This window comes from Corythoichthys intestinalis, chromosome 2 (genome assembly GCF_030265065.1).
Source record: "Corythoichthys intestinalis isolate RoL2023-P3 chromosome 2, ASM3026506v1, whole genome shotgun sequence".
In the NCBI taxonomy this organism is placed as follows: domain Eukaryota; kingdom Metazoa; phylum Chordata; class Actinopteri; order Syngnathiformes; family Syngnathidae; genus Corythoichthys; species Corythoichthys intestinalis.
This window is the reverse complement of record NC_080396.1, coordinates 25743477-25761170: the sequence shown is the minus strand read 5'-3', so window position 1 is coordinate 25761170 and position 17694 is coordinate 25743477. Positions and strand designations below refer to the sequence as shown.

Genomic DNA, 17694 nt, shown 5'->3' with positions numbered 1-17694 from the left:
CACCCCGACACACTCACACAGCCCCGACAGAAATACATGTCGACAACATGCTGCCTCCTCTGCCCCCTTCGAAAATATGTCAATGTTGTGGAGGTCGGGAACACACCACTAATTTTGCTACTGAAAGTCCGACCTACATAAGAGTTGGCATTACATTAATCTGTGTGAATTTCTCGAACTCGAGGAGGAAGCTGCATTGAGAGAAATATCCTCCTGTAATTTTTAGACTGTTAACGTTAATTAAACTGTAAGAAATGTAGTGAACGAAGGATCACCCTCTTATGGCTAGTTAATTGCTGATTAACAAGTTTGTATTTCTTGTGTATGTTAATATAATGTGTGTTCAAATTTTGCAATTTAAATTTGCTAATACAATCCAGACAGTTATTCTGGAAGTTTTCAAAATGTTTTAATAGTTTTTGAAAACAACTGTTTGAATCGAACGGCGTATCACCTTGTGACGGCCCCTGGCCGTTTAACAGTTAACTTCTGAGACTCTTCCAGTCAGCTGATCGCCGCCTCCACCAGCTGGCTGTTTCCCCTCCCACTGTGATGACAGCTGATCGACGCAGGACGGACCGACGACGACGACTGATTGGCCACGGAAAAAGGCGCCAAGCTTCTTAAACCTGCCGCTGTCAACGTTCTGGGAGGTCGCAATTTGGCAGCATTCTGTCGCGTTCCTCCTCGCTAGCTGTTTGCTCGCCATTCACGCTCGTTTGCATTTTGATCGCTAGTTTGATACACTCCCGCTTTTTCGGTGAGGTCTTTTGTGTTTATTCGTTATTGGATCGTTTTTGTTCACCACTGTAAATAAGAGCACTGAAGCAAGTAAGGGTAAGTCGCCATTTCTGTTCAACCCGTTTTCTCCTGTTTTGTATAGAGTAGGAAGTTAGGTTAGAAGCTGTCTTTTCTTTGTTCGTTTTACATGATCAGGGCTTAGTTAGCGGGTGGGGTTTGAGTGTAATTCCTTTTGTTTGTTGTTTTGGCCTGGGCTTACCCTGAAGTCACGCTTCCTCGGCATTTTGTACATATTCATTGCGAGTTTGATTATTGTGTAAATAAATTTGTGTCCACTTGTACATTTGTGTGGATTGTTTTATGTTACGCCTTTCGCGAGCCATCTTTGGCACGTAACACACCTGAACCAATACACATGAAAGTTAGTACAAGTCAATACAGATTTATTTTGCATTGATCATTTAGCCTATCAATTGATAAGGTTCATATTGGTGAGAAATGTAGCCCTGACCCTCGTTCACCCAGTCTGTTTGGTCTTATAAATGTCCCTTCCCCAGCAAAAAGTGTACATGCAGGTCATGCTCTTATATCGTCCCTACCAATGTTGAGACCAAACCTACGCCCTTGGGCATAGGAATAAGGTTGTGAGATGACATATAAACATAAAAACATGTTATTAATTTCAAATAAACTGGGACCTCCAGTTAATTGTGTCCTATACTTTTTTGTCCAAACATACTGATAGCATAAAAAGAGAGAATGGATGTCAAATCAAAGCTTTCCAACATATTGTTGGAGGGACCCTCCAAAATGGTTTAGTCTGCCGACAGTGACAGGCCATTTTATGCTTATACATAATAAATAAAAACCCACTGAGATTGGGAGTGTACAGTGCAAAAAATTCTAACCCCTATCCCTCTAAGGTTCTAACCCCCTGCTTACACAAATGCATATTATTTCTAAAGTGTATGGAATTTAAGTAATCAACAAGTAAATAGGTAATATTTTATTAAGATAGGATACATATACAATAGCTGGTAAATACGGACTATACAACCTTTCCCACAGGCGGACCAACATTCTTGTCATTTGCCTAGGGAATGATAAATGTTCTGATACTGCTATCTAGTGCTAGGTTTGTGCAAGTGCATATTAACCCCCCCCCCCCCCCCCATAACACACACACCTATCCTCACACACACACTCTCACCCCCCCCCCACACACACACACACACCCAAAAAGGCCAACCCTTTCTGTGTTCCTGTTAGTTTATGCAATTAGTTGGCCTATCTATGCAGAGGAACGCTATTGTCGAAACCAGTCTTACGCTTACATGAAACGGAGTCATGGCCTTTAGGTTGTATGAGGAAAACGACCATGTTGCTGCCTACCTTCAGTATAGAGTTACCCCTTGTGAATTGATCCAAACGATTATGGAATTTATGGCACCAATGGTATGTTTTAATACTACGAGTTAACTGAAGTAATTCAGAGTATTTTATGAAACTAATTCGAATAGTATGTCGTATGCTTTTAACCGTAAAAAAATATTAAAAAGGTGCCATTGATGATGATTAATTTACATGCTGTGAATTTTATTTTAGGTGAGAAGCAAGTTTAACCTTGCAGTGGATGTTGGCTGTGGCAATGGAAAGGGAACCATACTCCTGGCACCCTTCTTCAACCAGGTTGTTGGGACTGACATTAGCCCCGCCCAGCTTAAGGTGGCTCAGTCCAATAACCTTTGCCAGAATGTCTCGTACAGGTAAAATTAAATGACAGTGTGGTCAAGTGAAATGCGGTTAATTCAAATTTTAATGCAAATAATACTAAATGCTGTCTGCTTTTTAAAATTTTATTTTATGTGACCAAAATTTAATTGTGAGCGGAATTTTCTTTACTTCTTCTCACTTAAAAGAGACACAAGCTCCAACTAAAAACATTCTGGGTGTTTTATTATTAGGTTAGCTTGGGAGGGCTGGTCTTTTACGAATTGGGTTAGGTTGACAGTGGCTAATTGTGCTCAAGCAGCAAGCGAGACAGACAGAATTACTTGAATCATGATGTATACAATGATTATATTTTTCATTCAGTCCTTTCCGTACCACTTAATTTGAATCATTTTTGCGGGGTTCCAAGAGCCTATCTCAGCTTACTGTAGGCAGTAGGCGAGATACAGAACCCCACGTCGCTCTTGATGTTGCGTCATCATAGGTAAATGAGGATATACTGTCGAAGCACTTTGAGTACCTTGAAAGGTGGAAAGGCGCTATACAAGCTAAAGGAATCTGACCTTTTAGACAGATTGCCAGAATCACGCCAGCCGAACCGCCGGAACCGTGCTGGTGCAATTACAACAACCTGGGCCGGCGAATCCTGACAACCCGGCCAAAAAGCCAAACTCTGCGCCTTAGTATTAAACCCTGGAACTGACTCCATTTAAAAGCTCGAAAAAGGCTTCGAAACACAAGTTAACAATTCATTCAGGTCGACAGCGATCAAACAGCAAGGCAAAGCAGCAAAGAGACCCAAACTGGATCTGGGGTCACCATGTCACAAGTCAACGAAAGATTCCCGAGAAAAATGACAACGATTAGTTAAACATTCAGTCTTTTTGAAGGCTCTCGCGGGGCGGGCTGTGGGCCGGAAATATGGTGTGTTTGGGTGTTGTTTAGCGTGATCTTCTATTGAAGTTTGGGCTGTATAGTTTGTGCGTCACAGTTGCTGATTCACCGTTACTGAGGCAACCGGAGTAGGAGGTTTTGTCTACCTCAGTGCCAAAGAGGCACTGAGTGTTCCATTTCTGAGCCTAGGTCTTCTTATGTTATCAGCTGGATATCAGGCATTTTTTGTGGTAAGGCAGCATGTCTCGCCCTTGTTCTGGACAGTCCATAGTTGGCCCCATGGAATTCAATTCAATTCCTTTATTGTCATTGCAAGCCGAGCAAACAACGAAACTGGAAAGCTACTCTGTGGTACCATAAAACACAAGACATTAGAATAACACACAACTTAAAACATACTACTAAATAAAAGACAATGCTAAATTATTGTGCAAAAGTCGCTACATTGCTGCATCATGAACAATTAGTGCAGTTCAGTGTTGAGAACGCGGATGGCACTGGGAAATCTCTGAGTCTGGTTGTACATGTTCTCATCGCCCTATATCTCCTGCCCAAGGGCAATAGTTCAAAGAGGTGATGACCAGGGTGGGAAGAGTCTTTAATAATGTTCTTAGCTCTTTTAAGGTGTCGCGCACCAGCAAGGAAGCATGGAAGAGCTGCTGGCCACTTTTTGTCTGCTTCGCTTGTTAGGCAAGGGCTTTCAAGCCAATCTACTTCACAAAGTCAAACTTTAACCGGCAGGATGGAGTTCTCCCTCCATTCCGTGGCTTGTCTGGGTGAAGCTCGCGTTGATCCCCTTTGTCGGTGTTACGTTCTTGATATTTGTCTACTCAGTATATTAGAAGGCTCATCGCTGTTCCAGCGATAGAGTCTGGCGACCATTCTGCAAATTTCCAGGTCGGAGCAAGCCACGTAAAAATAAACACACGGGGAGAGCAGAGAAGTTTATTTAACATGGCTGGTGTGAGACAGACTGTTGGTTTTAGCGACTCAATGTGTTTTTGGTCATTTTAAAACTGAATTTACTGCAGATTTGGAACAAATTCTCGGCTCTATCGTTCGCTATCTGTGTTGTTGTGGAGACGACTTCCGACGCCCAGAGTGACGTTGCTCATTAAGAACACGTCACGCAAACAAATGAATCTGATTGCACGGATGATTACATTCAGGCTCGAGAGGCCATTAAGGAGCTGGGTTCCAGACTCTTCTCACAGTGTTTGAAAAATACAGGGAGAACAGTCTGGCCTTGCCATGCAATTATAAGGCTGTGCTGACGCTGCACTGTAAGTCATTCACATTCGGGCTGTTTTGTCCACCCTCTCACAGCATTTATACTCTGAATAGAGGCTATTTGTTTTCCTAAATTTTGATTAAATGCTTTTTTTATTATATTAAGTGTCTCAGAAAAATACAAACAGTGAAGCAAAAATATGAAAAAAGATACTATTCCCTGATTGATCATCTTAAGTTTGTTAAGCCTGAGTTATACTCCGGCGTTGCGGTGATGGCGCAGCGACTATGGCGTCATTTGACATTCGATAGTTCTGCAGTGAGGGAACGCGTTGCTCTGTAATTCACCGCCAAGCAACTAGAGGGGTGTGGCGTTATGTTTGTAATGTTTTGGGGCATGCTTGTTGACTTCCGCTAGTCGGAGAAAAAATAAACAATGCAAGATGGAACTCTTGAAAGTAAATATTCTGCTCATCAACACTGAATAAATATTGAACATACAAATTTTGAGGGGCAGGCAACGCAGAAGATGGTTTCGAGGCGGCCTGGCCGACTTTTGATGCAGCACAGAGAGTTTTAGACTCGGGTGGAGAGAGCTAGCTGTGGCGGCTAGCTTCAAACTGGCGTCGAGCACTGCGTTGAAGGTCTGCAAAGCCCTCCAGCCCGATTTGTTTGCCGTGTCCTACAACCAGCCAGTGGGAAGCCATAGCAGATTTCTGGCGTCTATGGAACTTCCCAAACTGCGTTGGGAGCCTTGATTTTAACATTATCATAAAAAGCACCGAGGCACTCTCAATCAGTGATGATGTATCGTGTGTGAACTGTCTGTTATTGAAAATTAAAGATCAAAATAACTCTTTTGACACCAAATCTGTGGTTTATCCTTCATATACTTGAAGTGTGACACGTAAATAAGTCATGGACTCACAGCAAGCATATGTACACAATAAATGATGAAGTGCACCAACTAAAAATACGACATAAAGTGATAAAGAGTTGGCAGTTTTTAGCCGACTGGGTCACCGCTTCGTGTGGCCACTCGATTCCGAACACACACGTCTCGGTGGTTCTTCCATTTTTTTTTTTTCAATCGCCAACTTTGCCATTTGGCAATCACAATAATGTCTTGACGAGACTTGCTCTTCGATGATACTCCCGTCGGCTTGGTCCATTTTTGCGTGTAGAAAATAATGTTTGATTCTATTCTACAATGGCGGTGATTTTGCGCTAAACCGGAACAAAAAAATCTGAGCGGACCAATCACAGTCCGTTTCTGCCACGTCATACGCGTCTACGCGACACGAAGGTTAGAAAATTTGAGAGGCGCGCGTCAGGCTACGGCGCAGGGTCGTAACTCGGGTCTTCCTTGACGGCGCAGGTCTGACGCGGAAGTATAACTCGGCCTATAGAGTAATACAAACGGTCAAACAGAAAATACAAGAAAAGATACTCTTCCCTTCAAAGTGTTACTCTATTTACCCCTTAAAATTACCCTACGATAAATAATTAGATTAATGATAATAATAACGATAATCAATGAAAAAATTGCAGGTAGACAATCAGTTGCGGTCCGTTTCTCCGTGCCCTGCGCAACCACCTAACCCGCTCATGCCAGGAACCACCATTGTATGTAGTCGCAGGTAATATTTTTGCCCACAGTTGTTCTAATCTCTCTCCACCCTGTCCTTTTCCACACCACTATTTACCACTGCCTCTGACATCCAGGCAGTGTCCTGCAGAAGACTTACCATTTGAGTCAGGACAGGTGGACCTTATAACAGCCATGACAGCTGCCCACTGGTTTGACCACCCGCGCTTCCTGAAGGAAGCTGACCGGATATTGAAGCCTAATGGCTGCCTGGCCCTGTTGAGCAACACAATGGACATGGAACTGGAGTATGGCGATACCACTACCGCACTAAACAACATCTGTGAGGAGGTCAGTTTTAACTGTTTTTAGAAAATATAAAAAAAAAAAAAAAAAAAAGAAATTATTGGTGGATGAGAGGGTAGAAGCTCACCACTTACTGCCAACAGTCTAGGAACCATGTTTCTCCATCTCCATTTCAAAATAATTTAGGGATTAGGGCTCACCTACGCTATATAATATAATTTTTCATTCTGAGAATCTGGGGGAAAGAAGTCACTTCACCTAAAGGCTGAAACACCATTGAATGCCACGACATTCAATCTCTCAGTCTGAACTTCATTTAAAAAAAGGATATCATTGTGGATAGTAAATTGTCACATGGACTCAGGAGCAGTTCAAAAAACTATTGTCAGTTAACAGTTTGTCATGTCGCTACATTTTAACAAATGCCAGGTAAAATTCTGGCATAAAACCCCTAAAGCCATATATCAACCACAGCCCAAAATACTGTTTGCTTCTCTGGGCTAGAGCTCATCTGAAATAGACTGACGCAAAGTAGAAAATTGTGCTGTAGGCTATATTTCAAATTATGTTTTAATCACGGATGTGATCAAAGAGGAAAGGGACCATCCAGGTTTTGATCAGTGAAAAGTAGATAAAATAATCTGTTGATAGATTGATGATATAGGGAAATGTCAGTTGGTTTGATGCGGATAGCTTCCATTTTTGTGAGAGCAGGATTGTGTAATGCTGAAGGTCTTTGGAGCAAAAGATGCTGCCGTCCAAGAAAAACCATTGTCACAGACAAATCTGCTTAGTTGGGCAAGAGAGTGCCAAGCCACAGTCTGCACGTGTTACAACACTTAGTAATAAAGAGTATGAGTAGTAGACTGTTCGGCCAACAATTCAGAGCTTCTGTGGCACATTATTAGGTGCAATATATGACAACAAAGACCCGACTTTGGTAAACTGAAGTTAAACATCAAGCAAGCATTTAGAAGAATTCCACCTACAAAGCTTTAGCTATTTGTGTCATCAGTTTCTAATTGCTTAAAGGAAAAGAGATATAGAAAGTGTCAAACATGCCCGTCTGAACTTTTTGTGAGTGTGAGCTTTAGCTATTTGTGTCATCAGTTTCTAATTGCTTAAAGGAAAGGAGATATAGAAAGTGTCAAACATGCCCGTCTGAACTTTTTGTGAGTGTGTTGGAGAGGCAATTGTTCTAAGACTGCAAGGGAAGCTCAGCTTCAAGGGCATAGGTTTGGTCTCAACATTGGGAGGGATGATATAAAAGCAAACCTTGCATGTACACTTTTTGCTGGGGATGGGGCATTAATAAAACCAAACAGATTGGGTGAACGGGGGTCAGGGCTACATTTCTCACATATTTAAACCTAATTAATTGATGGGCTAAATGATTTATGCAAATTAAATCTGTATTGACTTATACTAACTTTCATGTGTACTGGGTTAAGTGATAAACTGTTCGTTTCCAACCTTTGTTTTCAAAAACTACTCAAGAAAAATTTGAAAACTTCAGAATAAATGTTTGGATCTTATTAGCAAATTTAAATTGCAATATTTGAACATAAATTATATAGCATACACAATGAATACAAACTTGTTAGTAATCTCTTAAATATCCAGGAATGCTAATAATAAACATTTGTCATAAGACCATTCAATATTGTTTGTCTAAATAAATATATTAAATATAACTGAAAAAAACTCTTGGTCAGGGATTAGCAAAAATAAAATAAAAATGGAGCCTTCCTTCAGGTAAAACATTACTGCTTTTGTCCACAAATATCTCTAAAGTGCATCAGTGGGTTGAGCAATTATGGAAAAAATCTGAATCTGGATGAATTAAACTTTTTACTTTGATTATGATCAATGAATGATTATCTGACGAAATGTTTGCATAGGCTGCAAATCAAAAAATATTTTTGCATAAATAATTTAAAAAATAAATACAAACATTTTAATTAATAAATAAAATGGAGGCAGACTTTTGTCACTCTGCAGTTTCTGTCGCTACCGAGCAGTGGGTGCTGTTGAGCCCCTCTACCGTCACAAAGCACTCACAGATTGACACTCTTGACACACTTTGAGCTCCCCTTCCTTGAAAGACCAGCATACACCACGTGTGTTGTTAATTCACAAAATAAATAAATAAATAAAAGAAAGAAAGGAATTAAATTTAGCAGGTTGAACATTTAACATCTTGTATTTGTTGTATTTTCAAAAGACTTTATATAAAAATGATTTGCAAATTGTTTTATTTGGGTTTTATTTACGTTTTACATGTCCTAACTTCATTGGAATTATAATTTTTACATTGGTTGTTGTTGTTGGCCTATGTTGTTTTGCGTTCTATTTGGATTAAATGTTCTATTTTTGAATGCTCTCTAAAAATATAACCATTTACCATGCAAATAGTGAGGCCAATACATACTAAGTATGTTTTCGCACTTAGATTCAAAATATGCTTAACCCATTAACTATTTCTTCACTGCTGAAATTATTGAATTATTTTGGTACATACTCATATTACAAACCACATGCTAAGCAGTGTATTTTGGTCTTTAATTATGTTTTTATTATTAGTTTTACGCAGCTCTGGTCCCCTTCAAAAATCCATATCTTGGCACCAGTTCTTCAAAAATCTACTTAGAGATGTTTGACTCCTGCTCCTATCCAGAAAAATACTGGTGAGTGTCCCATATTTCTGATTCCATACAGTACTGTTGTATACAGTAATGTAACGGAAAACATTGATAAATCTAAAAATAAAACAATCGCCATGCATCCTAATAATATGTTTTGTCAAAGTTCCTCAAGGAGCAACAGTCAAATTATTAAGTGCCCTTAAAATTTGTCGGCCTTAAGAAGGTGGCGCTGTTCTTTTTTTAATTTCACAGTTGATGGCTGGTCAGGAACACCAGTCCAGAGTCCCAACAATTGGGTAAAAGCAATTACACAAACAAACAAGCAAAAAAAAAAAAAAAAAAAAAAATGCCTCTTAAACATTTCTTCCTCAACATTTTTTCCCTCCAGGAATGGCTGTCAAAAAATTCACAGGAACGTGACAGTAAACCATTTCATTGGATTAGTAGAGACATTCACCAGCTACCAGAAACTGAAGCATCAGGATGCTGCTGAAGCCAAGCGTCTTTCTGATGACGTCAGGAAAAAGTGAGACATTGACATTTTCTGCCCACGCAGTGTCTACCTCAACTCAATCAAACTGAACGTTGAACTCCATGCCTAACCTTTCATTAACGCGCCAGTGTTTGTTTATTGTCAACCGCTGCTTTATTACTCTCAAAAACTTAACAGCTGTTGAAGAATTTGACAAAAAATTTACAATTCATTTCCATACAATACAATTATGTCTAAGGATAATAAATGAACTTCCTTGAGTCTCTTGAAAGGCAGTGTAACAAATGATTAGACGGACGGCCGTGGTGCAGTTAGTAGCTTGAGTTGTCCTGCGACCGAAGGGTCAATGGTTCGAAACCCGGCTATGACTGCCCACTGTCGAAGTGCCCTTGGGCAAGGCACTGAACCCTGACTTGCCCCCAATGGGTTGGCTGCGCCTTGCATGGCAGCAGCACCATTGGTGTGTGAATTTGTGTGTCAAAGGGTAAATGTGTGCTAATGTAAAGCACTTTGGGCATTGTAACAATGTATAGATAAAGCGCTATATAAGCACTCTCCATTCCTTTCCATTAGTAAGCCACGATTACTAATTGCTAGCGACAATTTAGCAAGATGCTGGTTTGCTTCCTGATTTTTGTTGAGGTAAAATAATCTCTGGTTTTCTACAACGATAGTGACCTCAAGCTGTCTTCCATTTCAGGCTGCTTGGCGCCATGCAGGTGTCCTCACCAGACACAGAGCTCACCATGGTGGTCAAGTATTTCTACATGCTAGCCCGCAAACCTTGATACTGCTGACTGACTTTAAGATCAGTAGAACGTAGGATCTATATTGTGAACTAAAATGAAATACAATATGCAAAACGCTTCCTTTTTAATTTCGCCTTTTCAGTGTTTTTGTTTCTGTTTTCATTTCTTCTTGTATAATTCTTAAACATCATACCCAGAGTTGCAATTCAATGTTTGTTAAGTAAGAATGCCACAGTTTATAACTTGAAAAATAGCCCATATTCAAAGGTCTGGTTCCACCAAGAAGGACAATTTGTACAATACACATTAGAAGTGTTTATTCACAGTAAGTTTTACTACAATGTGCACCAGACACCAATCAAATTTTACAAGGAAATGATATTTGACCACATATAGGCCACACTGGACTATCAACCACAGGGTTCAAAGCACTGGGAGTAACGGTTTATAGTCCGAGAATTACAGTACCAAAAGAGCAGAGCGTTAAGAAAAAGTGCACAATTGATCATTGCTGAATGAGTGACACAGAGCTAGACAGGCAACAGTGAGAATACAATGGGGAAAGACTTAAGTATTACCACAGATTTATTGAGCTGCTATAATGCCACACCATTTTCATTATAAAGCTGATAGAGATATGAGTACAACAGGATGAGACCCATCAAGATTTAGTCCCAAACCATACTTTGGCGAGCTGAAGTCTACCACTTGGTTGAAGTGCATAGGATCCATATACTGTACAAGGCGGAAAACACTCAGATGACTTGAAGTTCCACTCTGAGACCCCCAATTTAGCCAACTTTCAAAAATGTCCAATAAGCATGTGTGAAAGCTTAAAATGTCAATTTTCTGGGGGAAGAAAATTTTTGAACAGGAGGGGATTTAATTAAAAAAAAAAAAAAAAAAAGTTTTTTAAGCAGCAAAACCCTATCTGGAGGTGAGAGCACACAAAAGCAGAATTACAGACACCATGACTTTAACGAGATATTATTGCGTACTTACCTTGTTTCGATCCAAAAACTCCACGTAGCATGTATGACTGAGTGTCAAGACACAGCTGTGAAAGACCACAGCTGGATTTTTTCGGGGAGTTTTATGGGTGAAACATGGTAATATAACAACTGTCGCAATGCAGAAATCGCAGTCATCAAGGAGTGGTCGAGATTTTGTTTTTCATATATTTACCCTTTTAAACGTGTTTTTTTCCTATTTTTATTTGGTTAGATCGATTATTTATCATCTAACATATCAGGGAAAATGCGACAGTAACAAAAGAAATACAATTAAGCGATAGTTATGAGGTAGATATCCGTGACTTTTTTACAGACGACATTTTTTTCATTGTGACATAATTTTTTTAAAAGATTAAAATATGTGAATGACTAATTTTTTAAAGTCGTTTTTTTTTTTTTTTAAACGAAATATGAGACATCAAATAATGATCCTGAGCTAAAAACGACAGACATTTTGAATAATAAATATAATTAATTACCTTCGTTTCATGGCTGGGTTGAAACGAAAGCGGTTGCGCGACATCTGTAAATGGGGGTTTTCAGGGTAAAACGGACAAATTAAAACTAGTTCGGGGGCTTAATGCTCCATGAATCTGCTATGGCAGCATATAGACATCTTGTTCTATCAAACACAACAGTTCTTTTGGCTTAGAATACAGCAGTTTATTTTAAAGAGGGTTGCAAGAGCAGAAACTGCTTTATCAATCTTGCCTGTGTTTTCTGCCACATCTAATTTTGCCTCTACAGAGCTCCCTCTGTATGTTTACTCCTCCACACCACCAAGGCTGTCACAAGCAGGGTGAAAAATATTGGCACACCGATGAATGGAGCAAGGACGCTAGCTGGCGGATCGTTGATGAGCCGGCCGGTCAGCGGGCAGTCATAGAAGTAGTTTCGGTGTATCTTAACAAAGAAGCGGTCGACGATCTGGTTGGGCCAAAAGCAGTCCATCATCAATGCCACCTGATAAGTGCAGTTAGTCACCCCCTCATAGAGCCTGTATGAAACATAATAGTTAAATGGAGTCACAGGGTCAGAAGAGACAAGTTATTTTGCTAATGTATTTTCTAACCAAGCTTTAGCTTTTGTCATTTCATTGATAAAATATATTTTTGGTTGACCATGCTTTTAGTTTGTTGGAGTTTTGTTTCCATTTTGCAATTTCATGTTATGGAAACTTTGAGAGTGACACCAGTAGAGCATCTGGGCTTTACACCATCTAATTATAGATGTTTGGGGGCAGGAGAAAAGTAGATGCATACCAGTTAACTTCAGTGAACCAAAGCAGCAGATATTCTCAGAAGGTCATGAACAAAAAAGAGTGGTTCTGGCAAGATAAACCTACTCTGTTGTGTCGGGCCAGCTGCACCATAGATTTTTGTCCACTGCCTCTATGTCTATTTTGAACCTAGCAAGACAGAAGTTGTCGATCACACTCTCATAGAGTCCCCTGTTGCAGCCAGACACACATGCTGCAGGATAGAAGGAAAAAAGATGATGAGTCCAACTTTTCCTAATTTGTCACAGTAAGACAAGAACAATTCACATTCAACTTGGTCCTCGTCTGTTTCTCCATTGCCAGAAAATCGGCATCACTAAGAAAACTTTTACACCAGTACATCTATGATGGTTTACCAGCATGTTTTAAATGTGAGTAAATATGTTTCTAGAGCAATCTGTATGCACACAGAACCTGATACTGAACCGGATTGTTTGTTGTTTGCTAACCCTGCAGCAAGGATCAAATAGATCTGAAATGAGAGGTTTGAGAAAAAAATTAATTTGAAGAAATTCAAAATGTTCTTTTTCACATATTAACGTGTATTATACCCCGGGACAAAAACTGCTTCCTTGTGTATATGTTTTTCTCATGTGACCCCACAGTAGAAAGTTTGTGCTCATGCTGACAGACCTGGTTTATGCCCTAATAATTATGCCCTTGAGCATTGACGTGAACATGTTTGTAATTTAAGTTAAGCATTGTGCATCCCTCTCTTTTTTTTTAACCTGACTGACTTGATGCACCACTTTTACAGTAGGTGCCTCTCTTATGTTGAAACCAAAAATGAGATGTTGTCTGAGGCATCATTAGAAATGACATCAGCGCTGCATTTTTTTTCTTGGGAAGGGAGGGTATTGTTTACCATTCGCGCCATTAGCCGCACAAAAATTCCAAACATTCACACACAAAGAGACTAAAAGGAGAATAAAGTGTGATCAATTCAACTCACCAGTGATGAAAAACACAACACAAACTACCCTCAGGAATAACGTGCTCTCCATTTAATAAAGCCTCTCCAAAGTGTGCTTCCGTTTACTGGCGTGAAATCAGCCCGCGCGTATTTTCTTTGCCTTCTCTTCCTTATCTTCTTACATATCGGTCGATGCTAAACTGGTCAACCCAAGATCGAGATGATCGCACAGTTACACTAATTGTGTCTCATGATCCTGTACTGAACAAGGGACGCCAACTTGCCTTGACCTTCCACAGTGGGACCCACCCCCAATCATAACAGCCCCTACTGTCATCTGATGCCTTGCCCGGCTGTCTTCCCCCTGAAGCTGCTCACAGGGGAGACAACAACAAAGTAAGAAACCAAAATTAATCGACTTGTCATGACAGTCATGGCAAAATTAGGTGAGAAGTCATGGAGTCACTTTACGATTTGATGTAATTAAAAAAAAACACAGGAACTCCTATTCACCTTTTTTTTCATGCCTGGCCTGTCATCAAATTTATGGTACACTACATTCATTGACTGTACTGGAATTAACCACATGGCAGATGAAAAGTGCCTGTGTATGCATATTACGTTACCTAAAAAGAAACAGGCAGACATTTCTTCGAAAGCAGCCACTAGGCTGCCTTTGAATTGTCGCATTGAATGAAAGTTTGGGTTTAATTTTGTCTCTAGTTATGTTTAAAGTGCTTCTTTGTCTTGCATCTACTACAGGGTTCTTGTTTTAACCTTGAAAAGTACCACAAAACAACAAAATTTTTAATAGCGGATTTTTTTTTATTTCGACAAGCAAAGTACAATATTTTATTTAGTCAGTCAGGCTTTAACTTAATATGTGAACTTTCAAGTGACTGACCTGATTCTTATCACTAAGAAAAGTTTGTTGTCATTTGGTTTATAAATTAATATACTGTTCCATTGTGTCCAGCCTTATTTCCTCTCATTTTTTTATGCCTTGTTGCATATTCTTAGCAATGTTTTTAATAAAAATTTGGCAGGGTGGTTAGCAACATTCTTTTCTTTGGCCCAGTCAAATAATTAATTGATGTCGACTTACATTGAACAGGACCTATAAGCTAAGTGTAGTGTTTACAGATGGTTAACTTTATGCACTAACTGAGCTCATCCATCTGTTATGATCGGTGAATAGTAAGGACTGAGGATATTACACCAAATATACTCTACTCCACCACTACTTGAATTTGAAATTTTAAACATTTCAATGTAAAATACATCGCAAGACATATTCAACTATTTTTTCCCCCTATTATTATTCTTAATTTTTTTTTGGGGGGGGGGGGGGGGGGGGACTAAGTAATGCAATTTATTGTAATGGTACACAATGTAATTTTTTCCTATCTACATCAAGCAAAGGTACCCATTATGAATAAACAAACGTCACAGCAAACCACCCAAAAATGGGTACAAAATGTTTGAATACTGATAAAATGATTTCTGCTTTATTACTTTCAAAATGTACGTAGTGCGAAATATGGGCCGGATAGATTGATGACAAAATTGATGAAGGGCAACGTGGTTCTTGCAAGTAATTTTATGACTAAACATAGACTGATCGCTATTGCTTCAGTGGCATTTTTGTTTAGTGGTTTATCCACTTTTTGAAAGTAAAATGGGCGCTTTACCTCAATAAACGCACGGAAAGCGGAAACAATTCTTTTTGGAAGACATCAAAACATTATTGATGTTTGTAGCACCCTCTTCTGTTCATGGTATAAAACAACGCTGAATTTGTGCATTTTATTCTAAATTCCGCTAGATGGCAGCAGAAGAAAGGAAACGATTGACACCTTTTCGCTCACAGGGGCTTCATGTGTCAATGTTCTCAATGTACCTTCAATAAGTCTTACCGTATCCACAACAGGTCTGATACCTAGTGCCACATATGAAAAGAAATAATAATAATAATATACATAATTAAAAAAATAAAATAAAAACTGTAATGCCTAATGCTGAAATACTATGCAACTTCCCACTATATTTAACGACAAAATTGAAAGCTCTTTAAAAACCTACCTTATACTTAAAAAAACACACACACAAAGAAAAAAATAGGATTAAAAGCTGTTTTTTGGTAATCTTCTTTTTCTAATGGAATAAAGTAGGAGCGGGAACCTCTTGGTACCTTACGATACGATTCGATTTGCGATACAAAGCTCAAGATAACGATGATCTGACAATATGGCGATACAATGATCATCGATACATTGGTCAGGAAATCATTCTAAGATTTCCCACAAACAATTAATAAACAGAAAAACAAGTTTCAAGAGTTGGAATGAGTTTATCGCTAGTAGACGTCCAATCCATTTGAACTGGGAGGGTGGTCCCTCCCACTTCAAACGGATTGAACGTCTCTGGCCGTCAGTGGCAGCCAATGCCAGGCAATGAGGTAATTTTGGGCCATTTAAGGTCATTTACCTGTTGATTTTCAGTTACTTCCTGTTGATTTATGGGTCACTTCCTGTTTATTTTGAGTTACAGAACAGGACGTGACCAGGGAATCACCCAAATGACAGTTGACAGTGACTCAAACTCAACAGGAAATGACCTGTAAATGCCCTAAAATGAAAGGCAAATGACCTGTAAATGCCTCGAAAATCGGGCCGAATGACTGTGAATGCTCTGGTTTTGAATGAATGAACGTTCCCAGTCTAAATGGATTGGGCGTCGAGCACCGTCAATGGCAGCCTTAGAGTTAGCTGAGACACTATTATGGTGGAAGATTTTGGTAGCAACTTGATGGTTCCTTTAAAAAAAAAAAAAAAAAAAAAAAAAAAAAAAAAACATTGACACCTTTTTAAAACCATATCTCGATTATTGACAGGAGCATATCGATAACGTTTTGGGATACAAAGTATCACGACATATCACCATTTCGATATTTTGTCACACCCCTAGAATATAACGTTCATCTATCAATAGGTTATTGTAACATTTAATTAGCAGTTTACAGACTACATAAAGCGCAATGTTCCCCAAAGCACACAATTTTCCAAAAAACAAAAAGACAATCACGGTTCACAAAATATCAGTAAAAGTAAGATTACTGAAAAGGATGCTCTCTTCTCCATTTACTTTGGCAGTCTAAAATACTGGCCAGTTGAATTGATCACAAGCAATACTGTCAAGCAAAGCAGTGATTTACTCTGAGCAACAGGTGCATCCACACGTCCTTCTGTCATCTAATAGCAGTTCATTTAGTTATCTGCCTATCAGTTTATGGCATTGGCATTGGTAGATGAACAAAGATAGACCGTGTATTTATAATTGATAATTATAATCCTCAAATAAATTAAGTGAAATTGAATTACTTCCTGCAGCTGATGATATTCAGCAGTTGTATGCCATGACACCCTGTTTGGTAATCATTGCAGCATACTAAACTTCAAAAATATTCAGGTGGTAAAACTAAGGAAAAGAATTGTACGCTTTTATTCCATTGTTTTTGCCACTTCTCCGTAAAATTGATTTGTATATTTGTTAATTTTGGTGTGATTTAGTTTTATTTATCCAATCAATTAAATATTTAATTCGTTCTTTGGAGCAGATAACATAGAAACTAATTAGCAACACAAATACGCATTTTAATTTAGAAGACTTATAGTTAATTTGCAATAAACTAACTAACTTTAAAAAACAAAGTTCTCTCTTGCCCCCCATGAACTTTATTTTGGAAAACTTAAGTTAATTTGCAATAACTAATTACAAAAAAAGGTCTCTCTTGCGCTCCCCCAAAACTCTATTTATTCTATCATCTAATTGTTTCTTTTCAGCTGACCCAACTGTCCATTTTACAGATTTTTTTTTTTTTTAAATGTGGCTTTTGAACGCAGATGTTTGCTCTCCTGTGAACTTTCCAGCGGCAACATGTGAAATGCTCAGTTGGCCCTCGCCCGTAGCTCACGAGGTCACAGGTGCATGCGCACGTACGATGGAGGACACGCCGGCTGGCCTAGACGAACCACGGAGACTGAAGGGTGACGTGGGCGGACCTCCAGGCGCGACCGAACGTTCCTTGAACGTCTATTAGCCTTTATAATTGG

At 39.2% G+C, this 17694-nt stretch overlaps 2 protein-coding genes across 2 annotated transcripts; one reads left to right on the top strand and one right to left on the bottom strand.

Annotated features, from left to right (window-relative positions):
- Positions 1–2064: 2064 nt before the first annotated feature.
- LOC130912174 (putative methyltransferase DDB_G0268948) lies at positions 2065–10467 on the top strand. Its single transcript, XM_057830054.1, has 6 exons — positions 2065–2196; positions 2347–2507; positions 6322–6535; positions 9074–9177; positions 9524–9661; positions 10329–10467. Exons 1-6 carry the CDS (start codon positions 2089–2091, stop codon positions 10414–10416), a joined length of 813 nt encoding a protein of 270 aa, XP_057686037.1. The 5' UTR covers positions 2065–2088; the 3' UTR covers positions 10417–10467.
- A 337-nt stretch (positions 10468–10804) lies between these two features.
- LOC130911986 (receptor activity-modifying protein 1-like) lies at positions 10805–13866 on the bottom strand. The gene is made up of 3 exons (XM_057829691.1): positions 13622–13866; positions 12736–12862; positions 10805–12387 (listed from the first exon to the last, which is right to left on the bottom strand). Exons 1-3 carry the CDS (start codon positions 13671–13673, stop codon positions 12132–12134), a joined length of 435 nt encoding a protein of 144 aa, XP_057685674.1. The 5' UTR covers positions 13674–13866; the 3' UTR covers positions 10805–12131.
- Between the last annotated feature and the right edge of the window lie 3828 nt (positions 13867–17694).

Excerpts from the sequence above, each read along its gene's own strand:
- LOC130912174 (XM_057830054.1), top strand. The coding sequence starts at position 2,089 with ATGGCCTTTAGGTTGTATGAGGAAAACGACCATGTTGCTGCCTACCTT. Across the intron at positions 6,536-9,073 it reads TAAACAACATCTGTGAGGAG|TTTTACGCAGCTCTGGTCCC; the intron begins GTCAGTTTTAAC and ends TTTTATTATTAG. Across the intron at positions 9,178-9,523 it reads TCCTATCCAGAAAAATACTG|GAATGGCTGTCAAAAAATTC; the intron begins GTGAGTGTCCCA and ends TTTTCCCTCCAG.
- LOC130911986 (XM_057829691.1), bottom strand. The coding sequence starts at position 13,673 with ATGGAGAGCACGTTATTCCTGAGGGTAGTTTGTGTTGTGTTTTTCATC. Across the intron at positions 12,863-13,621 it reads TGTTGTGTTTTTCATCACTG|CATGTGTGTCTGGCTGCAAC; the intron begins GTGAGTTGAATT and ends TCTATCCTGCAG. Across the intron at positions 12,388-12,735 it reads AGCTGGCCCGACACAACAGA|GCTCTATGAGGGGGTGACTA; the intron begins GTAGGTTTATCT and ends TGTTTCATACAG.